Source organism: Hylobates moloch, unplaced genomic scaffold (genome assembly GCF_009828535.3).
Source record: "Hylobates moloch isolate HMO894 unplaced genomic scaffold, HMol_V3 SCAFFOLD_18, whole genome shotgun sequence".
Taxonomy (NCBI): domain Eukaryota; kingdom Metazoa; phylum Chordata; class Mammalia; order Primates; family Hylobatidae; genus Hylobates; species Hylobates moloch.
Genome location: NW_026652293.1, coordinates 64,392,831 through 64,419,734, shown reverse-complemented (window position 1 = coordinate 64,419,734; position 26,904 = coordinate 64,392,831). Strand labels below are relative to the sequence as shown.

Genomic DNA, 26,904 nt, shown 5'->3' with positions numbered 1-26,904 from the left:
AAGACACACAAATGGCCAATAAGCATATGAAAAAGCATTTGACATCATTAATTATTAAGAAAAGAAAAATTGGCCAGGCGCGGTGGCTCACGCTTGTAATCCCAGCACTTTGGGAGGCCGAGGCAGGTGGATCACGAGGTCAGGAGATCGAGACCACGGTGAAACCCTGTCTCTACTAAAAATACAAAAAAATTAGCCGGGCGTGGTGGCAGGCGCCTGTAGTCCCAGCTACTTGGAGAGGCTGAGGCAGGAGAATGGCATGAACCCGGGAGGCAGAGCTTGCAGTGAGCCGAGATCGCGCCACTGCACTCCAGCCTGGGCGACAGAGCAAGACTCCATCTCAAAAAAATAAAAAAAAAAGAAAGAAAGAAAAATTAAAATCATAAAGATTCCAAAGCCCACTCAAATGTTTCAAATTAACTCAACTAAAAACGTCAACATTCACAAGGGTATGGAGCAACTGGAACTCTCACCCATGTAAAATGGTCCCTTCAAGAAAAGTTCTGCCAGTTTCTCATAAAGTTAAATGTATACCTACCTTTTAATCCAACAATTCTACTTCTAGGCATTTACACAAAAGAAATGAAAACATGTCATCAAAAATATTTGCACTCAAATAAATGTTCACAGTATCTTTATGCCTGAGAGCCAGCCCCATACTGGAAGCAGCCTAAATGTCCATGAGCAGGAAAATGCAAAAATAATACTATAGCTATGCAATGAAACACTACTCAGCAATAAAAAGAAACAAACTCTTCATACGTGCAGAAACATGTATGTGTCTTTTTTTTTTTTTTTTTTTTTTTTTGAGACAGAGTTTCGCTCTTGTTGCCCAGGCTGGAGTGCAGTGGTGCGATCTCAGCTCACTGCAACCTCTGCCTTCTGGTGTCAAACAATTCTCCTGCCTCAGCCTCCCAAGTAGCTGGGATTACAAGTGCTCACCACCACACCCAGCTAATTTTTGTATTTTTTAGTAGAGACGAGGTTTCATCATGTTGGCCAGGCTGGTCTCAAATTCCTGACCTGGTGATCCACCCGCCCTGGCCTCCCAAAGTGCTGGGATTACAGGCGTGAGCCACCATGCCCGGTCAACATGTACGTGTCTTTAGAAAAGATACAAAAGAGTAGTGCCACATGATTCCCTTAAGTTCTAGAACAGGCCAAATTAATCCATGGTAGAAAATATCAGAACAGAGGAGGAACGATGATGACTGGGACAATACAGGGTGTTGTTTCTTGAGTGATGAAAATGTTCTATCTCTTGGTAGGGCTGTTCGTAACACAGGTGTCAAAATTCAAGAACTGTAAACACTTAAGACCTGTGCATTCCAATGAATGTAAACCATACCTCAATCAAAAAGAGGAAAAATTAAGAAATTTTTAAGCATGAACATTGAACAATAAATTAATAAACATATAACATCAATGAGTGTCCCATAAATTAGTTAGTGTTAATTGGAAAACCCCACTGTGTTTTCTAAGAATTTATAGTAACCACAATCACAATAATAGCTACAAACTTTCTCACCTTTAAATGTCATCACAACTTTAGGAAACGGGTTATATCTTATATTATTATTATTATTATTATTTTACATTTTAACATCTCTGAAACAGGGATGTGTCCTATAATCACCATCAGCCAGGAAGTAGTCAGAATGTAGTGGTTATAACTGGATTGTTTTCCCTGGCCTGGCTGACCATCTGCAACCCCCTGGTGTTTCAATATACAAACTATTTTAGGACCATCTGCGTACTGGCTGTTGCCTGAAAATCTTGTGTTGATGTAGATTTGTAAGACTAGGAGGCCGGGCGCGGTGGCTCACGCTTGTAATCCCAGCACTTTGGGAGGCCAAGGCGGGCGGATCACGAGGTCAGGAGATCGAGACCACGGTGAAACCCCGTCTCTACTAAAAATACAAAAAATTAGCTGGGCGTGGTGGCGGGCACCTGTAGTCCCAGCTACTCGGAGAGGCTGAGGCAGGAGAATGGCGTGAACCCAGGAGGCAGAGCTTGCAGGGAGGCGGAGCTTGCAGTGAGCCAAGATTGAGCCACTGCACTCCAGCCTGGGTGACAGAGTGAGACTCCGTCTCAAAAAAAAAAAAAAAAAAAGACTGGGAAAGCACCAGCATTCAAAACTTGAAGAAAGGTGTTAGCAGTTTCACAGACAGACAATCCTACAGAAAAGAGTTTATTCTTGTGGGAGAAAAAGTTGCCTCCCAACAACTTCAATGGTTCAGAGGATGATGATGTGTGGGGAAACACGAACCTCGACAACGCTGAGTCCAAATGTGTTTCAGAAGACTCAGACTGAATAAGAAGATGCCAACGAAAACCTTAACCAGTTTATTTTCCTTTTTAATGGGTGATATGTGATTTTTCAAAAGCCTAAATACATCTAAAAGAGCTATATCAGTAAGTATAAGATAAAAATTCTAAACCATAGAAAGCACTGTTACTGCTTAATTGACAGCAATTTTTCCTTCTTTGTAATATATAAAATAATGGGTGCTTTTTATGTTCACTGAAATTCATATTGTTATCTCTTTTTACAGCCGGGAAAGGGGAAATCTGGAGAACTAAAATATCTTGCTGAAGATCACAGTGCAGTAAACCATAGGGCAAGTTTCCAACTCGAACATTACCCCAGAACACCTCCTTTTAAACATAAATTATGTTGCTAACTTCTTTATTGTTACTTAGTAGGCAGATTTCAAACTGATACAAATGTTGAAAATGATACAAAATGTTTTCCCACCTTAAAGGCATTCTGAAACCTAGCACATATCATCTGTCACTGAAGTCCATAGTTTCCAATGCCATGATTGGATAAAGACCCTATTGAGACTCATGTGTTTGTCTCTCACTGTTTAAAGCAACATGACAAACACAAAAGAGAACAAGTACTGCTCCTGCTCTCCAGGAAGTTACCATAAAATAAAGGGGATAAGGTGCCTTCCAAAGAAAAAGCAAATACTAGGAGAGGTCAGAGGAGAAGAGAGATTATTCCAGAAGGATAGACTGAGGCAGATTTCTGGAGGGAAGAATATAAGAGTCCCAAAAGAAGAAATAGGAACTGTGGTTAGAGAGCAATGGGCAGGGGGTAGGAGATGAGACTAAACTCACAGGAAGTTGCTTCAAAACAATAGTGCCCTAAATGCCAAGCTGATGTGTTGGACCCGTTTAGGAAAAACCTGCAAAGTCTACAGGAGAGCAGACTGCACTTCCATGAGCTTCAAGTTGTAAACAGTAACCTCAAATAAAACTTTTCCTGGATCAGTAATTTCCATCCTGAACAATGGCCAAGTCAAGGAAGCTGAGGATCGAGCCCCCTACCGCATGCCACAAAGAACCTCAAGGGACCCCACGCTCTGGGGAGCTCGCCGGAGGACCAGCACGGAGGTGTGACTGCGTTGGGGCAGGGTGGCCACATGTACAATGTTGTATCTTCCAATGTTCCTCCTTAGGCTGTGCTTATGAAGTCCCAACACGTTTTCTGGGCTGTGTTTTCAACCAAGAGAGTTAATAAAAAGTGGGATGGGCACCAACTATGCCTCCAGAGACACCAGGCAGAATATGCCACAGCGTGCCATGTCCTCCTGCAAACAGTCAGAAAGAAAAGATCTCTGAAAACAAATTGGAAGAGACTACATATACAGAGCGAGTGCCGGTATAAAAGTTTTGCTGCAAATACACCCTCTAATCCCTTGCAACCCATTGCAAGCTCTAGAGACCAGTGCCCTTGGTAAAACATAGGAGAGATCATTAATTAAAGCCTGGGCCCTTTCTTTGATCCTGAGGAATAAGGCTTGGGAAAATGCACAGTGATAAAAAGTGAACGTTTTAAAAGAGCAGAATGAGTGTGAATTCCCAAAGAGACCGTTCATATCAAAACCCAAGCCATGAGAAAATGCTACAATGCCCTTGATTAATATTTTATAGGCATTTTGACCTCAGATCTAATCCCATGAGGCTTAGACCAAGACCTTGCTTGATGCAGACCTCTCTGACTTCTGAAATTGGTCAGGAGCTCAGTGATGAAAATGTGGAAAGTCAATGCTGATACCTGAAGAAAGTCCCAGCAGAGATCTGTGAGCTGAATCTTCATAACTTTCACGGGCCCTTTCTAAATGCCACAGGAGGATGTGTGTGGAGAAGAATATGCCACCTATGGCATCCCAATATACCTGTGCCCGCCTGCTCTTCAACAAGGGAATGAAACCTGGGTATTCTCATAGGTTTTTAAAGCACTTATCAACATATTTTATTCTGCAAATAACACAATTTAAATCTCTAGGCATATGCTGAAGCTGACTTTACCCACTCTGTTTTAACATTACTTATCCTCAGCATCTCTGAATTCAAATATCAGCCAGGTGTGGTGGCTCATACCTGTAAGCCCAGCACCTTGCCAAGCCAAGATGGGAAGATTGCTTGAGGAGTTGGAGACCAGCCTGGGCCACATAGCAAGACCCCCATCTCTACAAAAAAATTTAAAAATTAGCCAGTCATGGTGGTATGCACCTTTAGTCCTAGCTACTTGGAAGGCTGAGGTAAGAAGATCACTTGAGCCCAGGAGCTTGAGGTGGCAGTGAGTCATGATTATACCACTGCACTCTAGCCTGGGCAACAGAGCAAGACCCCATCCCTTATAAAAAAAAAAAAAACCTGCCCTCTGTACTTCATAGTACCTGGGGCATTTTGAATAGTTCTTCCTTCACCTGAGGTCATTATATGAGAATCCAATTTAGAGATTACAATGCTCTCATTACATGGATTGTCTCATTTAATCTTCCCAACAATCCAGGAAGAGGAGTCTCTTAATGATTGTCCTTGATTTCCAGTTAAAAAATCTAGACCCAGAGGTAACCTTGTGAAGGTCACAAAGTTTCAGAGTTCTAAGATCCCATGTGAGATTGCTGAACTTGAACTTGTTTCTTCTGATCTCATGTCAATAAGTGACTTAGTCAATAGCTGGATAGAAATCACCACTAAAGTGAGAGAGTACATGGCGGAGGGGGGATGAATCCTGTGCCCACATGGGCCCTTTCACGTGCCCCATCCTCAGGCCTCTCACCTGGGGTACCCCCACACACATGGCACTTTCCTGAACTCATGGACATTTCAGTTTGTAACGATCCTCCTAAGATTATCTACTTTCACCTATCCACATTTGAACTATACTTCTTTAGTGGAAAAAAAGAAATAAAGCCAGTGCTGAGAATGATCAAACTCCAGAAATAGTAGAGTGCTGTATAATTTGTCTTGCGTGACACCAGATCTTTCAAGGAACTGCAAGCTCAAGTGCACAGTTAAGCAAGATCAAGATCTACCTTTGTCTTTCAGAGCCTTCCCCTGGCCAGGTCAGGGATATCCGCTGTGAGCCTGGGCTGGCTGAACCAAAGGGCAACGGAGGCAGCCAACGAGCCCCAGCCAACTTCTCCCCTCCCCAACCCCCTTCTCCCTGGAGGTCCCTTCAGCTAGAATTTGCCATTTTCTGTCAGGGTTGTGCATTTCTTCCAGTCACCATGACTTCCTGAGATAGCCAAAAGCATTTCCTGTGAGCAGAGCCCCATGGCTGGCTTTGCACATCAAACATTTCAGACAGCCATATATTTCATAGAATACAAGGGGAAGATAACACTGGACACACAGAACTTTCCAACAGATTGAGAAAATGTGGTGCCTGGTGACTGACTAAATATACAATCGGACAACAGCCAGGCCATAGCAAAAGATGGAACTCTGATCCACACGGTGCAGCAACTTTCCCAGAAAACAATACCCCTACCTACAAAAAGCAACCCCGGAAGCCGGCCTGCTCTAAGTCAGACCTGCTGGAAGCCAAATTGCTCTCTAGTAATTATCCAGGAAGCTAAATAACAACTTCTGTAACAATTGGCCCAAAATGTTCAGGACTGGATTAATAACCGATGGCTTCCCTAATTTTTGTCCCCGATTCCAACTTAGGACTCACCAGAGAAAGTCAAATATGCTCCCCTAACCAAGCACACAGGATGTTCGCTTCTAGTGAGCCGCCTCCAGCTTCCCCACTTCAATAAACTCCAATCAGGGCACACCTGAAGCCTTCGCCTTTTTCCACTATAAAGCTCTCCCACTCATCTGCCCACCTTTGAGTCTCTGCCAAATTGCAAATGATGGTGTCTGACTCCCTTGCTGTAGCAAGCTCTGCATAATAGCTTTTGCTTATTCTCATTGGGTAGGTCTTCATTTCTTTTCACACCGGATAGGCATCATCTTTGAAAACATCTTTATTGGGTCTCTTGTCTCCCTCCTGCAGCCACTGATCTAAATCATAGACTTTTTTAGAAAGAGGGAAAATAGTAAAGAAAGAAAGCGATTAAGCTGATGCTCCCAGCCACTGTCCATACCCTGAATTTTGTTTTTCTGCCATATGTCAAGTGGCCTCTCCTGGACTATGGTCACCATTTCTCCTGCTTCCCTGCAGCTGTGGACACAGGAGTGCTGTGTAGGTCTGACCTTGAGCACCCACCCACCCCAGTACAGAGCCAGCCCCTGCTGTTCTGAATCAGTGCAGTGACCACTTAGAACACAGTGCCCATGCCTCTGTGATCGGAACTGCTCTTTCCAGTTCCATACAATGTTAAGAACCCACTTAAGAATGTTTTAATCATTCAATAGTTTTTCTTGGTATATAATAAAAAAGTGATTTAAATACAATCTATTTTATTTTAGATTATATCATTGGGGTTATTTTACAAAGTTACCTTTAAATACTATTGTAAATAAAATTAATAACAAGCAAAATTCTTACTTTTCCTTATTTGACAACTGACATGGTCAATTTAATTTCCTTTAAATTAATTATGCAAGAAAAGGATATTTCCTCAAGAAAATTTAAAATTATATATATTTATTGGGTGGGTGCCAAATATTCATTCATTCAGAAGAGGAAAATTTAAATCCTTGTTTCTAAATTTAAGGAAAAAACGACTTTCATTACTTGATGTGTGAAATTCACCCATTTTGTGTTTATCTAGGAAATCTAGTTTATTGTTTAAATGTTCTTATTTTCCCCAAAATCATCAGTTAGGAGAGAAGATTTCAAGCTGCCATTCAAATACAACTGTGTGCAATGAATACATTTTGGGTATAGATAGTTTTTATTCTCTATAAATGAAATGCCAAATTGGATAGAACCATCCTTTTTTTTAAAAAAAAAAAAAAAAAGGCTTTTGGAGTATCAGAGACATCATCTTATGTTATTTTAAAATAAATAATTATTTGAGCTGTTTGCTTCTTGGAAACAGGTAACAAGAGGGCAGGTGAGATTAAAAAAAAATACATCCAAACTGAGGTGAGACCAAAGACGGCCAATCTAATAACCAGGCAGAGGTCTCTGCCTGTCCTGGGAAGATTCCCTCCCCAGGCTCCCTCATTGGCCACAGGAGCCCACTTGTTGGGCTGCCAACTGGTTCCTATAAATTCTAAGGTAATTAGAATCATGTGGTGACTCTAACGGGAATGACACAGCTGCCCAGGCATTAGAAGGAAACCACACCCAATGGCTCAAGCCAGCGGCGAGAGATAAAAACTTAGAGGCATCTCCCCTGACTAGCAGACTGGGCTCCCTGCTTCTCCACTGCTTCCTTTAAACAGGCCATTCACACATTTGCCTGAAAACTTACAGTGACCCAGGCCCTACTCCCTATACACACTGCCAGTTGCCATGTGCCTTGTTTCTCTCTCTCTGCCTGACGCTTCATTCCTATCTGGAGTGGCCCAGGGACATAGGACTGCCCTCCCGACTCTCTGTGCCCTCCCTTCCCAGGATCTGTAAATTACACTTTTTGAATTTGTTTCCTACTGCAGTGTATATTGCATTTGCACCTTCCATCTGAAGAATAGGGGATGCCCCAGACCAGGTTTTAACTGGGATGCCCAAGAGAGCACAAGGTTGGGCTCCCAGAGCCAGAGCAATGGACAGGTAGGCATAAACTGAACACAGGAAAGGCAAGAGCCACAAAGACATATAAACAAGTTTCCCAGGCGAGGAGCCCCTGGTCACAGGTCAGACAACTAGGCATTGGGCCATCTACCAGGTAAAAGAAGCATCCTATGAAAGGCACACAGTAAATACCATGTCCATCTCCCCTTCATTTCTCCTTAGGGCAGGTTGCTAGCTTCTCTGGGACTGGAACCTCAGTTTAGCTGGGGGCTCTCAGAACAGACAGCTAGATGAATTAAACAAGGAAGTCTCTCAGCCTCAGGCACATCTTCCAGGACAAGGAGAAGGCCAGGGGAGGGTAAGATCAGCAATCCTACAAGATGTGCTTCCAGGCCAAGGCCAGGTTGCAGTTGCAGCTACTTACCCACGGTGCACATTGGGCCTGGAACTTCTGGGTGTGCAAAGATGTGACTCAAGAGTCCATCTGCCAGCAGTGAGCAGGGCAGGCCAGCTCTCCTGTCACTGGTACGGTGGTTCTAGCCCTCGCAGGACATTAAAACCACCTGGAAACTATTTATGAAGGTTCCCATATTCAGGAACAATCCCTAGATATTCTGACCGAAGGAATTTGGTGCTGCCTGGGTACCAGTATTTTTAAATTTCCCCAGATGATCCTAACATGCAGTCTGAGTGAAAAACCCAAGTCTGATGGCTACAGGAATTTAGAGCTTCTCTGAAACACACACGGAATAATACCGGGGCCATACATTGGAAGTCCTTCTGTCGGGAATGCAAAGAAAAAAGAAAAAGATGGCCAACATCTACCATTTTAAAGAGATTCCAGCAAGCCTATTATTAAATGCAGGGCTGCCTCTGCATCTGGAAGCAGCTTGGGTGCCCTGGATATAATTCTCTTTTAAAAGTTTTTTTTCACAGCTTTTATAGACTACTTAAGACTGGCCTTCATCTTGTGCCAAAATAGCAGGGCTGTGTTTGTTTAGCTTCAAGATTTTCAGGTCCAATTGATTAAAAAAGGTGAATGAGAAGCCTGCCAACACACAATGAGGCTGTCACCCAGGCAGCTGCTGCTGCTGGCTTCCAGCGTCCAGAAGCTGGAACATCAGCCAGCTCCAATCACCTGACAGAGGATGCATCCGATGAGAAGGAGGACCGGGGCTCAAAAACAGACATACCCACTGGAGTCAGGGCAGGAGACAAAAATCCTACCAAGTGAAGGAGGTATGAAAACAACAGATTCTAGGGATCAGCAACCAATGAATGAGGGTCCATTTTTTGAAAAACAAACACTGCTACTGGCTGTCTTTTGAGTGCCAGGCATTAAACAAAGTGGAAGAAAAAAATTGGAGGGTGACTCAACAGATGGACCAGATCAATAACGAGGGGTAATTTGAGCAGGACAAGGCTGGAGCTGGAAGTGCATGCAGGATGCCAGCATCAGAGCAGCCAGGCATCAGAGAGCCAGTCTTGACTACTCGCTGGGCCTCAGAGGCTGAGCCTTCGTCCCAGGGCAGGGGAGTGGCCAGAGCTTGGCTGGCCCCGTTCCAGATGAGGACTGTGATACCAGTCAGGTCAACGAGCACCGATAGAGGTAGGGCCCAATATAAGACCGTGTCTCAGAATGGTGCAGACCCACAGTCCAACACACAGGAAGGATGCTTGTTGCTAAGTCTTAGACACAGGAACTGGAGGAGGGTTGAGGGCCCCCAGCAGTGGGAAGGCAGGCACGGCATGCAGATGGTGGACACAGACTCAAGACACCGACTCTCATCGCTCCAGGTCCGTGGTTTGGAAAGTCCTAGCCCCATTCTAGGGAAGGAAACAGGCCCAGGTTTCTGATGGGGATGGGTAGTAGCCACAGAGCACAAGTCAGCCGCATCCACCACACACTTGCTGTAGTGCCACACTCTCGGCCCTAGAGGGCACCAACGCTTTCCCTTCGCTCTGCCCCAGGGCCAGGGCCAAAGCCATCAAGTCCTGGGCAGAGGGCGGGAGCGTTCAGTGAGAGTACAGAGGTTAAAGAGCTGTCTTTTTTGAGATCTTCACTCTCACTTCCTTTCCAGGCAGCCAGTTCAGCAAGGTGGGTCTGGGGCTGCCTCCTGGGAGAAGAGGCCTTTCACCCTCGAACCCTGCAGGACCTCAGTTTGTCCCAGGGCAAACCTCCTACATTGGGCAGTTAGGTCAGACCTGCTCCAGGCCTTGGAAGACTCTCTTCTCCTTGGCTTCTCTTACTGCACTGGATCCAGCCAGGACACTGATCAGACCTCCAGGGCCCAGGTTAATAATATGTGGCCCACGTCTGGGAGAGAAGCCAGCAGGTCTCCCAGGCTTTTGAACTCGGAGCTGAAAACCAAACAAAAAAACAAATCCTCCCCATTGACAAGTGGCCCAGCCTAGTTGGCCAGTCAGGAGACTGCACAGGCACTGAGGCCAAAGCTGCCTTGGATTAAGAGGCATGGATGCCACCGCTGCCCTTTTACTACAGGTACACTGGCCGGGAACCTGCAGCACTGAGTGACACCTGATCAGAGAGTCACCTCCTGGCTGGGTCTCCCCCAACTCAGATGCATGGCTAACAATCACTAGCTAAGCATGTATTCACTCTGTGGAAAGTGACGTCACGTTCATATATTTATTATCTCATGCATTAATATACTGATGTTCCATATTATTCTAATTCACTACCTCACTTAATTCTTACAACAACCTAATGTGATAGGCAATATTATTATTAGCTCCATTTTAGAGATGAAGAAACAAGACCTGAAAAGGTTAAATAACTTGCCCAAGATCATTCAGCCAAGTCATGATAAAGCTGCACTTGAACACACACTTCTCAGATTCCAAAGCCCAAGTTTCTCTCTACTAACTGTATGGCCCCTGCACTCAAAAACTGAGAAATCTCTCTGCCCTGGTGAGTTTCTTCCTCTAAGTCAGTATGCATAGAGCTCAGAGCTGTACTTTCCTTCTCTGGTGATATGGCTTGGATCTGTGTCCCCATCCAAGTCTCATGTTGAAATGTAATCCTCAATGCTGGAGGTGGGATCCCGTGGAAGGTGATTGGATCATAGGGGCAGTTTCTCATTAATGATTTAGCACCATCCCTCTTGGTGATGTTGTTGCAATAGTGAGTTATCACAAGGTCTGGCTACTTAAAAGTGTGTGGCACCTCCCCCACCCCCCTCCTCCTGCTCTGGCCACATGAAGTGCTGATTTCCCCTTCACCTTCCGCCATGACTGTAAGTTTCCTGAGGCTTCTCCAGAAGCCAAGCAGATGCTGCCACACTTCTTGTACAATTTGCAGAATCATGAGCCAATTAAACCTCCTTTCTTTATAAATTACCCAGCCTCAGGTATTTCTTTACAGCAGTTTGAGAACTGACTGATATGTCTAGGAAGGACAGTAACAGCAGAATCCACTTTTGCTATCTGCTTTAAACCAAACTATTCTCTGCTGAACAGGAAAATTGAAACAGAAATAGAGAATGGAAAGAAAAGAGGTGACTAAAACACATTTAAGGTGTGTACAGGTCAGTGAAAAGGGAGAGAAACAATGGGCTTTCTAAATTACTTTTCTTAATGTGTATTACACCATACTCAACTGGATACATTAGTATCATCACGGTTCTTCCAAAAATCAATAACTATCTATCTGTAGTAGATTTCCTATACTAGCCTACTTTTCTTCCTTTTTCCATTGCTAACATCCTAGTTAATTCCATGACTCCCGAGGTGTTACCACATCCATCCCTCTGTGTACAACATGGCCAGATCACGCTTCCTAAAGTCTGGTTTTAATCATGTCACTACTCCGCTAAAACACTGTAATGGCTCCCTAAAATGCTCTTATCCTTAGCCTACAATTCAGAGCTCTGTGTATCCTGGTCCTAACCAACTCTGAAGAGCTACCACAATACTAATCCTATACCTGGGCCAATCTAGACTACTCTTCCTCCTGAAGAAATAGCTGAGCTTTTCCTCCACATTCAGCCCAGGCATATCTAGCTCCACGCCACTGTGGCCAGTGGGAGAACACAGCTATCAAAAAAGAAGAGACATTGAGCCAGGAGCTCATGCTGATAATCCCGTGACTCCAGAGGCTAAGGCTAAGGATGGCTTGAGCCCAGGAAATCAAGGCTGCAGTGAACTATGATCTCACCTCTGCACTCCAGCCTGGGTAACACAGCAACACCTTGTCTCAAAAAAAAAAAAAAAGGAAGGGGGATCTTGTCCTGTTCTCTACTGCAGCCTCAGTGCCTAGAACCAGATCTGACATTTCATAGATGCTCCATGATATTTTTCTTTTCAGTAAATAAATGGAACAGGCCATTTCCTCCGACTGAAAAGCTCTCTGTCCAGGTCTTCAGTTCTCAAAATCCTTCTGTCTCAATAAACACTGTGGCACTTTTTAGAGCATGGCACTGAAACTCCTTGACACACCTCCCATTGAGACTTGTTATAATGGCCCTTCCCTTGAATCAGCACACCAGGAGTGCTGGACCAATAAAACACAATGGAAGTAACACTGCAGTGGTTATAAAAATATGGCCACCAAATTCTTTAATACTCCTCCTTTGGGGTAAAACCTGTTTCCTTCCCCTTGCATGTGGGCTGAACTGAACTTAGTGACTTGCTTCTACTCACTAAGCAGAAGTGATGCTGTGTGACTTTGTAGGCTAAGTCCTAACAAAGCCTAACTGTGGCTTCTTTTTTTTTTTTTTCTTGAGATGGAGTCTCGCTCTGTTGCCCAGGCTGGAGTGCAGTAGCATGATCTTGGCTCACTGCAGGCTCCGCCTCCCGGGTTCACGCTATTCAGCCTCCCAAGTAGCTGGGACTACAGGCACCCGCCACAACACCCAGCTAATTTTTTGTATTTTTAGTAGAGATGGGGTTTCACCATGTTAGCCAGGATGGTCTCGATCTCCTGACCTCATGATCCGCCCACCTCGGCCTCCCAAAGTGCTGGGATTACAGGCGTGAGCCACCGCGCCCGGCCTCTGTGGCTTCTGTCTTATTTGCTCTTTCTCCCTCAGATCACTGGCTCTGAGGAAATCAGCTGCTATGTTGCAAGAGGTCCTATGGCACAGCTCTTGTGGCAAGGAACTGAAGCCGTCTGTTAACAACACATGCATGAGTTTGGAAGCAGATCTTTCAGCCCCAGCCAAGCCTTTAGAGGACTGCAGCTCCAAAGTGTGTCTTAACAGCAACCTTATGAGACCTTGAGTCAGAGCCACCCAGCTAAGTCACTCTGGACTCCTGTCTCTCAGAGACTGTGAGAGATAAAGGTTTGTTGTTTCAAGCTATGAAGTTTGAGGAGCCACTTATTACACATTAATAGAGATGCATACCAGTTTCTGAATTCAGACCTTAAGAACAAGAAATTTCCATTTCCTTTCTCTTGGGACACTTGCTCTTGGAACCTAGCAGCCATGTTGTAAGGAAGCCAAGCTGCCTATAGAGAGGCCCACATACAGAGCACTCAACAGCCAGACCATATGTATGCACCATCTTGGGCGTAGATTCTCCCGCCCCAGTTGAGCCACCCTAGCTGTCCCTGCCCAGCCCTGCCCAAATTGTATTTCCATGGGCAAAATAAATAACTGGTAATATTTTAAGTCACTACGTCTTAAAGTGACTTATTTTTTATTATGCAGCAGTAGATAATGAAAACAGATTTTGGTATCTGGATATGGGATGCTGTTGTAACAAAATCCTAAAATCCAGGCATTGGTTTTGGGACTCGGTAGGAGGCAGACGCCTCATGGGCCTCAGTGAAGGATAAAAAAAAGTAAGAAAAATGTGTCAGAAACTAGAAAAAAAAAAGATCCTTGTAGTGGCAAAAAAGTCACTCAGTTACCAACTGAGGCAATATAAAAAAGAGTCCCTAATAATTATAATTAGATACCCAAGGAGATTTCCAGACAGAATACAGAAGTGCCCACTGACCTCCTGTCACTGCTTGTGATGAAATGCAAAACAAGAGAGATGAGTTAAAGAATAAACTGTTACATGTAAAGGAGCTAGATCTGGCCAGGTTTGAAAATGAAACTAATTTCTTAATCCTACTCTCTGCAAATGGCAAATAATTCTCAAATTAAGAAAGAACCTCAGGCCATAGATCAAAGTTAGGATGGATGTATTAGTCCTTTCTCATACTGCTATAAAGATACCACCTGAGACTGGGTAATATATAAAGAAAATAGATTTAGTTTATTCACAGTTCCGCATGGCTAGGAAGGCCTCAGGAAACACAGTCATGGCAGAAGGCAAGGGGAAAGCAAGGCACCTTCTTCACAAGGTGGCAACAAGAATGAATGCAGGAAGAACTACCAAACACTTGTTAAACCATCAGATCTCATGATAACTCACTCACTATCACGAGAACAGTATGGGGGAAACCACCCTCGTGATCCAAATACCTCCCACCAGGTCCCTCCCTTGAATGTGGGGATTACAATCTGAGATGAGATTTGGGTGGGGACACAGAGCCAAACCATATCAATCAGTCTATAAATCTAAGAGAGCGAATCATAAAAACTTGAAGACAGACAAAAGACCCCCTAAGAATCTTAAGGACCTCCCTTAAGATCCTCTCTATTCAATAGGGCTTTTAAGAATCTTACCTAATGGAGTGAAGGTTTGCCCATTCTGAAGGTATTGAAATAGGAGGAAACAGAAATAGCATTATATGCAGGAGTTGCAAAAAAATGTTGACCACCTTATCACTAGTATCACCCATGGGGACAGCCCACTGACTGAAAGGCCCATCCACCAAAGAGCATACAGAGCAATCGGAAAATAGTGAGGTCAAAAGGTCAGTTACCAGGAGGGTTAATTCAGGTCATCCTTCAGCAGATCAGGCCTCACCAATTTTCTCAGCTGACCAAAGAGCTAAAACAGGAAACCTGCCCCACATGCAATATACCATCTTAGGCATTTTCCCTGGAGTCTGAAGAGAGATTGTTCACACTGGAGTGAGGCTATCTCTGCTGCCTGAACTATACATTTCTTCCCTTGGGCTTAATACAGACTCATCCACCTGTATTCCTGGGAAAGATATATTGATTAAGGAAGGCAAAAACCCTAACTCGGAAGCAAGATTGTGTTCAATCCTCTTTTTTTTTCTCTCAGCAAATGGGCCCATAATTTCAAGTAAATGGCATGTGAAGTTGTTAAGAGCCAAGCCCCACATTTGCACTGCCATGTTCTACTGGTTGTAAATAATACGCGTGACTGCACCAGGGACCAAATTGCTCATTAGCTGCCAACATTAGTTGTTTAATGATCTGAGGAGCAGAAGCTGCCAATTATTGTATTCCTTCTTAAAATACCATTTAAAACCTATACATGTAATTATTATAACTTTTCGTTAAATTTTTATGATTCTTTTGAAGCTGATTAGCTCTGGGTCCATTCAACCTATAAAACTCAGAAAACTTTTTGAAGCTGTCATTACGTAATTGGGTTAAAAATCCATATATAATACACCGACAGAGGGCCTGGACTTTAGCCCCAGATCTGCCACTGCTTAGCTAATTGAGTGACCTTAACCAAAGGACACATCCCACGGCCTCAACCTCCCCATCAATCCGTTCGGATGACGGTCTCTCTCCCATCTACCTAATATAGAAATTGTGAAAATAAAATAACAAATACAGAGGAGTGTTTGAAAGCACTAATAATAGGATAAGATACTGTTTTCAGAGATTCTTGATTTCAAGCTACTAATTAGTGGAAAAATCAATTCCTTACTAACTGCCAGAGTAAGAGGGAGCATAATCCTTTGAGGATTCGCCAAGTTTCTATGACCAGATTTTCAAACTGAGGACATCAATTTGTCTCATGCTATCATCCTTCCCCCTATAGGAAGGGTCTGATCATACCCAATAATCCTCATTCAGTATTTACAGATACACAATGCTACATACACATCTGCTAGAATCATATGGCACACAGAGTACATTTAGTCTCTGAACTCTTCAAGAAACAGGAACTGGAAATCCCAAATACGGTACTCACATAAACAACTTGTGCTATATTATGTGCATATCAGTGAAACTTCCCAGAAAAGCTTTCAGATGTCTGAGAATGACATAATAACAGTAGAATGTTCATCGAGGACAAAACACGATGCACTGGTGGCTGTCATTATTTTAGTTGGACAGCTTCAACATCTCCTACACTGCCAGTTACCTGATATGGCATGCATTTTGGCTTCAAGCAAGGCTGGTAGTTGGGTTTCAATATCATTAACTTTCTTCCTCAGGGTGCTGCAGAATTTCTCACTCATACACACCTAGGGGGAGAGAAATGACAAGGAATCATCATTTATTCAGCTAAAAATCAGAAGGCAGTGGAATAGCCAGGTCAGAGATTTCTGGGTTTGTAAGTAATTAAAAGGGGTGATGAAAAGTAATTGGAGGATAACGTTCAAAAAGCAAGCAATGGAAAAAGAAAGACAAAAAAGAGAGGGAGAAAGGGAGGAAGGGAAGAAGGGAGGAAGGGAGGAAGGGAGGAAGAGAGGAAGGGAGGAAGAAGGGAAGGAGGGAGGGAGGAAGGGAGGAAGAGAGGAAGGAAGGAAGAAGGGAAGGAGGGAGGGAAGGAGAGTGAGAAATAAGGAAGGAAGGAAGGAACAAGGGAGGGAGGGAAGGAAAGAAGGAAGGAAGGAAGGAAGGAAGGAAGGAAGGAAGGAAGGAAGGAAGGAAGGAAGGAGGGAGGGAGGGAAGGAAGAGGAAGGGAAAGGGGAAGGGGAAGGGAAGGGAAGGGGGGGGAAATGGAGGAAAAAGAACAAAAATAAAGTGAGCAATGGCATATTCTTGGAATCACCCCACACCTAATTACAAAACTGATAGGAGCTAACCCAACAGAGAGCAACCACAAGTTAACATAATTGCATCACTCCTGCCTCCTGCCTTCTCCAGGCCTTTGCCGAATCCTCCCGTCTGCATCACTTTTGTAGTCCCAGGTGGTTTGGCTCACTCATACCCTTCGAGACTGCTCAGTTGCCACCTGGGAGGAAAGGCCTTACTGATTACCCACCCAAAATAGCAACCTCCCTTGGCCCTCCCTCCACTTGATGTTTTTCCACAGCTTCCTCTCAGATGATACACCATGTACTTCTATTCCTTTGTTTCCACATTGTCTGTCTGCTGGGATACGAGCTCTATGTGAGCAGGGAATTTGCTCTGTACCTGGCACATAGTATGCAGTGTTTTAATAAAGATATGGCCATTGAGATGAAGGTCAAAGCTGCAAGCTAAATTTAATTACTAGTATTAATAGACACTGTTTAGGGAAACTTTGAAGGCAGATAGATACTTGCTGGCAAGTCAGATTTAAAAAATAGACAAGTAACTCTCAGTGAGGTTTGAGAGTTTTATCGTGTATTTTCCCATGACATTCCAAACACATCCTACAGGTTTTTTTCTTTGGTTTTTCAAAAATAGCAAGAATCTTAACTCTTAATTTCTTTTTCCAAATGTCTTCAGGTTATCTTTTATTTTGTTGGAGGCTAAAACATCACATTTTTTCCCTTTTTGAACCCTTTCAACAGTCTCAAGACTTTGCATATGCCAATGTTATCTAGACTCAGATTAATGAGCTACCTAGACAAATTTAATTTCCCAGAAGAATCTAGGGTTTGTTGGACACCATCAACTTTAAATGTTTTCTTATATCAGTTTGAATTGAGATTATTTTTAGAGTCAAAGCAGACCTCATCCATCCTGCCTAAAATATTCCACTATTTCTCTCATGGACTTCCATATGTTCTATTCAGTGGCTGTAATTTTCCAGCATCTTTTTCATAAAAATTATTCTCTGGATGAAGATGACAGTTCGGTAGCCTCTAAACCAAAGCCTGCACTGGTGATGTTGGGCATCCACATGTCCAAAGTAATTAATTCCGAGACCCTTTCAACAGTCTTGAGACTTTTCAGGATGTCAGAACCAGAGTTAAAAGGAAGATATCCCTTCCCCCAGCACCAAGTCTTAGTTTGGCTCAAACCCAGATGACTGGCACATCCCATCCTATCCATTTAATAATGTCATCTGAGGTCTGAGGGCATTTCCATTAACTCTGTAACACCAGCCATAATTCTTATGTCTCATCCAGTCTATGTCCAATATTTCTGATTTTAGTGAACAGTATTTGTTAATCATAATTGGGTCAGCTTCTCCTTTATTGAGCAAATCTATCTTTCAAGCTGTCAATATTAATACTAAACAACCTTTCTGAATCTTCTTATTAAATTGCAATGTTCATTCTTTCAGGCTCTGCTGGATGTAATCTAATATCTACCAATCTCCAGATATCCCATTTATTTCCAACTGTTTCTTCCATCTCATTTATCCCTTAATTACCTTTGGTTTGGGTAACCCATAAGAGTTTAAGAAATGTAATGAGTGCAAGGAAGTTTTCATTTCTTTCTGAGACAGGAATCTAAAGAATATCAGGTAGGGGTGTGTGTGTGTGTGTGCGTGTGTGTGTGTGTGTGTGTGTGTGTGTGTGTGTGGCGTGTGTCTAACACACTAGAGAAAGAAAGCTATGTCAAGTGGAGACCTTTAGCTCATGGTCACTGATCAATCTAGTTTAAAGTAAAGAGAAAGGTGTTTTGTGTGACTGGACAGTTACTCTGTGGACTAATATAGGCCCCTACCCACAACACACACACACATTCATGTCTGTGCACACATACCTATCCACCTCTGCACACACACATACACATCCCCAGAAAACCTGTGTATCCTTTTTATTTACAAATAAAATTGGACACCAAGGAACTCATTATCAAATGGGGCTTTTATGTTTACATTTTAAAATCAAAGATGTGAGTTCCTTAATTTTATGGAAAAGCAAAGTAATTATAAAGTTTTATAAATGTATTAGAGAAGGTATGTGCAATGGTTGGAGATGTTTTTGTCCCCCCAGAATTCATAGGTTGAAAGTCTAACTCCCAAGGTGATGGCATTAGAAGGTGGGGCCTTTGGGAGGTGATCAGGTCATGAAGGTGGGGCCCCCATGAAGCAGATTAGTACCCTCATAAAGAAGCCCCAGAGACCCCGCCTTGCCCTCTTTCTTCCATGCGAGAATACAAGAAGAAGTCAATCGTCTGCAGCCTGAAAGAGGGCCTCTCACCAGAACTTAACCATGCTGGAACCCTGATCCCAGACTTCCAGGCTTCAAAGTGATGGGAATTAAATTTCTGTTGTTTATAAGCCACCCTGTCTACAGTACTTTGTTATAGCAACTCAAATGGAGTAAGACTGTATGCAAACAAAGCAAACCATTTTTGATATTTGGGAAAATCTAAGATCTTTAATAGCAGTTGGAAATTTTCAGCAAATCCTAATATTGGGTGCATATCAGTATATGTGTGTATCCACAATATACAGTGTCATACACACACACATATAAGTACCATCTGCATTATATAATAGGCACACCTGTATCCTCAATGTTGGTGTACAGATGCATTCATATTACCCATACAGTATGTTCTGAAGATAGTGAATAAACTCAGACCCAAGACAGTCCTCCCATCTTCTAATTCTACATAGAAATCAGGATGCACCTGATAAACAGTAGAAAATGTAAGAAAGGCCAGGTGTGGTGGCTTTTGTCTGCAATCCCAATTTTGACAGACTGAGGCAGGAGGATCACTTGAGCTCAGAAGTTCAAGACCAGCCTGGGCAACCTAACAAGACCTGGTCTCTACTAAAAATCAAACAAATTTAGCTGGACAAGGTAGCATATGTCTGTAGTCCCAGCTACTTGGGAGGCTGAGGCAGGAGGATTACCTGAGCCCGGGAGATCAAGGCTGAGTGAGCTGTGATCACGCCATTACACTCCAGCCTGGGTGACAGAGCCTTTGGGTGAGCAGAGCAGAATTCAAGCATTTCTGGGTCCCTGGCTCCGATGCTGTCTTACGGGCGCCACTTGTTCCTAATAGGAAGCTCTCTTTGTACGCAAGTTATAATTACCCATCAAACCTGTGGCTCTGTGACCTTTAGCAAAATCACTGGGTGTTGTTTTCAGAAATAAATTAAATACAGAAACGGAGAAAATGCACAGAGTAACTGTAGACATTTTTGCCAATAACACATCCCTGATTTTGGCTTAGCTGCGGTGATCCCTTGGCGTGTTTCCTGATCTAGGGTCCAAGACTTTTTTTTCCTGGGCACAGAGACCGGAAGAGAGTCCTTCCAGGCCAACAGGCTCTCAGCTGTGTTGCTCTCTGCTCAGCAAGCTGTCGTTTTTACATTTCGACCATCGTACAACCACCCCTGGTTCCCAGACCTACCACAAATAATGAATGATTCATACCCAGTTCTCTGCCACAACATTTAGTCATAATTCACAGAGTAATTGATCCTGTTTCTCAGTCTGTCAATAACTTGGCCAGGTATAAATACATATGAGAAGGGCTTTTGTTTTGTAAACTGTGGTTATCCTAACTAATGAGGACATTGACTATTTAATTTAATTGACTGTGCTCTCAGGGAATAATGAAGACATATTCTGTCTATACACAAACCAAGGTCTTGCTATGGCAGTATAAACGATGGATAAATCAGGCAAAATGATTGTCAAGCCAACTGAAAAGCTTTAAAGAACAACAAAAAAAAAAGTCACCGACTGTTCCATTTGTGAGGAAACCAGACATTGCCCACCTGGGAAGAAAAGTAATTAATTTCTCAAATTACTACCATCCTGAAGGCATTTTTTTTCTCTTTGAGATGGAGTCTCGCTCTATCTCCCAGGCTGGAATGCAATGGCGCAATCTCGGCTCACTGCAACCTCCACCACCCGGGTTAAAGCAATTCTCCTACCTCAGCCTCCTGAGTAGCTGGGATTACAGGCACCCTCCACCACACCCAGCTAATTTTTGTATTTTCAGGACAGACGGGGTTTCACAATGTTGGTCAGGCTGGTCTCAAACTTCTGACCTCAGGTGATCTGCCCACCTCGGCCTCCCAAAGTGCTGGGATTACAGGCATGAGCCACCACACCCGGCCCCAAATGCATCTTTAAGCAAAGGCTTTCAATATGCATAGTGGCAGTCCTTTTTGAGTCCCTAAATTGACAGCTCCTTTTGTAGCAAAGGCCAAACCAGTCCATTTCTGGGGTGTCCAGAAGTCGAGACCTCCACTATGACGGAAGCACTCTCTCCTGGCTCTTTTAACTCATCATTGGGCCTGCAAAATGGCTTGACAAAGTCTACATTTTTTTGCAGAAGCCAGGTATCCTATGATCTAGACGTAAAATCTATTCAAAGGAAAACTTCATAGGCTTCTTTGGAAAATGGGAGCATAAAGGTACTTACCTTAGTAGTGATTTCTTTAAGTGACAAGTGGAGGGATTTTATTCTTTCCTGGAGGCTGGAAGAATTAAAAAGACGAGATTGGTCTTCTCGGTAACCACAATTCAATACAACTACAGTTAGGAACACTGCAAAAAGTGAACCTTCCACTGGTCTGGTGGATGAAGAAGTGCAGGAGGAAAGATGACGCCAAATTGGCTCCATTTGACTACGGAATAAATATGGTGCTAAGAAGCAGACGTTTCCTCCCCTATTACGCCTTATTAAAGCTAATATTACAATTTTATCATGCCCAGAGTGTACCTCTACTGATAATGGGAAGAATAGCCAAGGTGTGCTCCTGGCAGCAAAGGATTAAAATCTGCATTCCTATAACCACCCTCCCAGAAGGAAGGTCTACACTGAGTAGTGTCTCACCAGCAGGGAATCAAATAGTATCTATTTGGGTAGATCATGCAGTTCAGCAAATATGTATCCAGTGCCCTCTGCATTCGGCATTGACGTAGAGCATAAAGGAGAGACACATATTTAAAGTATGTCTGAGATAGCACCCCCTTAGGCTTCTCCCGCTTCTCTTTTCTCCGCAGCACTTTTCACCTTGACATATTTATTTATTCACGTAATTTCTCTCTCTCCCACTGGAACTTAAGTTCCACGAAGGCAGTGACTGTCTGTTGTGTTCACTCCTGCATCCCCAGTGCTTAAAGAATTCCTGGAGCTTGTTAGTAAGCCCTCAGTTGATACCTGTAGAATGAATGAATCAATGCAATTAAGAGTCAGATCTTATTCTGAAGGTTGTTACCTAATGGAGAAGAAACACATGCATGCAATTCCCTATAATATAAAGCAAGAGGAAAAAATTACTATAAGGGGAATAGAAAATCAATACTAGGAGAAAACTGCTACATAAAAGCTATCACCAGGCAGAATATTGTCTGCCTTGAGCAATGGGGGCAATAGCTTGTGGAGCAGTTTAGAACGAGGAGGTTGGTGGGAAAGCTTACCAGAAGAGGTGAAAAGTGAACTGGGCCTCAAAGGGAAAAAAAAGAGAATGAAATTCTAGCAAGAAGATAAATCTAACTGGACCAAATGGTTCTCACAGGTGAGTTGTGAAAGATAAACAGGGAAATGACTATTTCTGGTAGGAAAGGAGAGGGAAGGATGGGGTGGGGCCTATCTGTATCTATAATGTTTGCTTATTTATTTAGTTAGGGGCCAGGCGTGGTGGCTCATGCCTGTAATCCCAGCACTTTGGGAGGCCGAGGTGGGTGGATCACCTGAAGTCAGGAGTTCGAGAGCAGCATGGCCAACGTGGTGAAACCCTGACTCCATCTCCAAAAAATAAAATAAAATAAAATAATTTAGTCAGGGAAAGAAAATCAAAGTAAATATGGGGTAAATTCTACTATTTGTTTAATCTTAGTGGTGGATAAATGAGTGTTGTATTTTTAAATGTTGAAATATTTACAATGAAAATATTTTTAAAGAAATATCAAGGGCAAGCTCTAGTCAGTATTAAATGCCACACTAAGGAGTTTTGAGTTTTATCCCTCAAGCAATGAGAAATCATTCCGTTTTCTAGCAAGAGAGCAATATGAAAGCAATGTTTTCGTTTTTTAGAAAAATAATTGGGCGGCACTATGAGAGATGATTTGGAGAAAGAAAGTCTGAATGTGACAAAACCAGGCAGGCCATTCAGCAGTGTAAGCCAGTCGTGGGATCCAGGGGCCATGCAGAGTGACAGAGGTCAGAAAGGGGAGAGAAGAACAGGACTGGATTATGTGGATGCTCAGAGCAGTGAGAACATCCACTGTAGCGTTTTCCACTCTTTCATGCATTCATGAACTCATTCATTCTTCAAATATCTATCTACTGGGCACCCAGTAAGCTAGGAACTTAGAGCATGAAGACATGGTTCCTGCCCTCAACCACTTAATGCTGCTAGAAATGCCAGAAAATATAATAGATGCTAGAAGAGGAGTGATTACTTGATTAAATGATGACCTGCAAAAGGAAAGGTCATGGTTTCTGGGGTATGTGTGGGGAGGGGAAGGGAAAGGGTGCAGGGTGTCAGGAAATCTTATACCCTGGGTTGCCAAGTATCAGAGCTAAGCCACCAATTTGCTGATTTTTGTTTGTTTGTTCTTCAACTGTAAGAACTATATTTTGATGTTATCACATCCACCAATTTGCCATTTCTGAGTATAAGCAAACTCGTTTCAATTGTAAATACCTGGGAACTGGTGGGGGTCCGTACTAATCAGTCATTACCACTGTAGACCTACTTTCAACAGAGGAGGGTTTTCCAGTCCAGCTGAGATCAGCCCAAATGGAGGAAGTGAGGGTTGACAGAGGTGGGGCATGTGACACCAGAGTCTTCAGAATTCAGGACTTGCCATCTGACAAAAATTAGTGTACTCAGTGGGAGCAGTAGAAAACAACGTTTGGAATCCTGCCTGGAGAATGCTAGACTCTGGCTGGCTGGGGATTGGATCTTTTGAGAGAACATAAGTCAGAGTGTCACACAGACATGGAGATTGGGGCAGATGAAACCACTTAGGGTGGTGAGGAGAGAAGGACAGAGGGCATCCAACATGGACCTCTTCCGGTTCTTCCTCTGATTCTAATAACAGCACCAGCTTTGGGTGGCTAATGCCTGCTGCCCAAACTGAAAACCTTCCTTGGGCAGAAATGCACTTTCCCTTGATGGGCTCGTGAGAGTCCATTCAACAAATATATTTTTAATAAATGGTTCACCACATCATTGAATCTACATGAGCATTTAATAGTATATTATCAGTAGGTGTTCCCAACCACACACAAAGACTAGCTCATGCATTAACAATTCAGATAGGTAGTAGATCCTCTTACTGATACTGAAATTTTAGCTGACCAAAATGGCAGTGCCTTTAGCTAATGCCCAACATATCACATAAAAAGTAGGTCAAGTACTGTCTTTCCAGGGGTTGACACAGTTTACTGGTCTGGGCTCAGAAAGAAAATTAGTCTCCTCTCAGATATCCAAGTTAGAGGAAGGAGGCAGTGATGCAGATAATTAAATGCATTGTTTTATATTTAATTTGATTTATATTTAATTTATGCTATATTCCTTTTTGCAACAGATTTACCTTCCCAATTATGTTTTGCTCAGGCTACTATTAACATTAGTTGTATCCCTGGGGTATATACAGAATAAAAGCAATTGTTGGGGCAGCAGACGATATGAGGAATCTATATACTATGCTAGTGGGTTTCAGGCTATTTATAGTAGAAGAATTCTCTCAAACCAAAGTTTACACAGCACTATAAAATATAATAAAGATAACAGGGAATCTGCTTTTACTGAAGTGGGGTGTCTGGCCTAGGGTACAAAGATGTCACATTAGTCCCCTAAACACACACACATGTTGCTGCTGCCATCACACTGTGGTCCCCAAACCATAATTCCAGGAGCAGGAATACCAACCCAAAACCAGAAAATAAGACCAGTTCAATGTTGATAAGCAAGCGTTCCGTGTACTTTAATGAGTAAAACCAATCCCCACTTTTTAAAAAACTTGCATATTATTCATAACAAATAAGAACTATCCTCTCAGATGAAATTATGCCTTACCTTGGAAACACACAATTTATCCAAACAAATTAGCAAATACATTTTCAGAAACACACCAGACCTAATTTACCCAAATGAGTATCTTCATTCAAAGTGGCTGCCATGGAAATAATAGGGTCCAACATTTATTGAACACTTACCATGTACCAGACACTCTCCCAAATTCTTTATGTAGATGAGCATTTTAAATTCTTATTATAACTCTATGAAGTAGAAACTATAACTATCTACATTGTAAGACAAGAAAATTCAATCAAAGAGACTAAGAGAGGTTTAAGTAACTTTCCCAGGGGTAACCAGCTGGTAATTATGGGAGATCAAATGGTAACCCAGGCAGTCTAACTATCTGCTTTCCTAACTACTGAACAATACTAACTACCGCTCCCAGAAGCTGTGTACCTATTTAAAATGAACTGTCATCATCCAAATTTTTGGAATTCTATTTTAGAATTTTGTTCAATGTACAATATAATCAATATCATGATATGTAAATACACATTATTCTTTACTCACAAACTGGTGTTCCAATCATATGACCAAATTTCACCCTCAACAAATGAAACCTTACAAAACTTGAGACTACTGACATGAATGTGCTGCACAGAATACACATCAGTAGCAGATGGGCCTGGGGGTGGCTGTGGCAAAAGAAAATTAAATGCAAAGGTGCCTGTCACTGGTTGAGTTGCGTCCCCCAAAATTCACAGGTTAGAGTCCAAATCCCCAGTACCTAAGAATGTGACGATGTTTGGAGATAGGGCTTTTCAATAGGTGATAAATTTAAAATAAAGTCATTAGGGTGGACCCCAATCCAATATGACTGGTACCATTATAAGAAGAGATGTGGAGGGCCAGGCGTGGTGGCTCACGCCTGTAATCCCAGCACTTTGGGAGGCCAAGGTGGGCGGATCACAAGGTCAGGAGATCGAGACCATCCTGGCTAACAGGGTGAAACCCCGTCTCTACTAAAAATACAAAAAATTAGCCGGGTGTGGTGGCGGGTGCCTGTAGTCCCAGCTACTTGGGAGGCCGAGGCAGGAGAATGGCGTGAACCCGGGAGGCGGAGCTTGCAGTGAGCTGATATCATGCCACTGCACTCCAGCCTGGGAGACAGAGCGAGACTGTGTCTCAAAAAAAAAAAAGAAAAGAAAAGAAGAGATGTGGAGACAGACACACGTGGAGGGAAGATCATCTGAGGACAAAAGAGAAGACAGCTGTCTGCAAGCCAAGGAGAGGAGCCTCAGAAGAAACCAACCCTGCTGACACCTTGATCTTAGACATTCAGCCTTTAGAATTGTGAGAAAATAAATTTCTGTTGTCTAAGCCACCCTGTCCATGGTACTTCATTACAACAGCCCTAGCAGACTCATGCATGTAGAATTTTCCATTTCTCGTGGTATGATGAGTTATATGTATTATTAGGGCACCACACACTGGTGCTTCATGATCTGGGTAAAAAGAGTTGCTACACCATGTAGCAGCAGCAGCAGGTCCAACAGAAAACACGGCAGCTCTTTTGTTTTCTTCAGACTGACGGTTTTTCAGTCTGCCCAACTGGGATACTGCAGGCTGCTACAACAATAAATGTGTGTAGAACATTACCATTCTTGTCTGTAGTTTAGGAGCTAAGTATTATGAATGGTGGCTCTAAGAAAATGTTATGTGAGAATGTCTTTGATTTTTAAAAATGATTTTTAAAATCCATAATAATCATTTTTAAAAATGATTATGGATTATGATTTTAAAATTATTATTTAAAAATGATTCATTAGAAATGAAAAAGAGCTCCCTTCAATATCCCTGCAATATCACAAACAGAATGCAATCACTGGTGTCAAAAATACAAGTAATAAAAATTCAATCTGGGGAGGGACAGATTGCTTTTCAGCCGTAATTAGAAGGGCAAATGGAATTTAAGTCAGTAACAGTCACTAATCTAGATAATACAAGCCAAGACTTGGTCAAGGGCCAGAATGAGACATTTATACAGGAGGATACAGCCAGGCAATTTTGGTTCAATG

At 42.8% G+C, this 26,904-nt stretch overlaps 1 protein-coding gene across 1 annotated transcript in view; it reads right to left on the bottom strand.

The window, feature by feature from the left end:
* Positions 1 to 26,904, bottom strand: part of DISC1 (DISC1 scaffold protein) — a 378,435-nt gene that overhangs the window by 183,743 nt on the left and 167,788 nt on the right. The window contains exons 7-8 of the mRNA XM_032136495.2: positions 21,274 to 21,328; positions 16,142 to 16,244 (exon numbers count right to left, since the gene is read on the bottom strand). Of these exons, the coding sequence (XP_031992386.2) occupies positions 16,142 to 16,244; positions 21,274 to 21,328 (158 nt within the window). The remainder of the gene's footprint in view (positions 1 to 16,141; positions 16,245 to 21,273; positions 21,329 to 26,904) is intronic.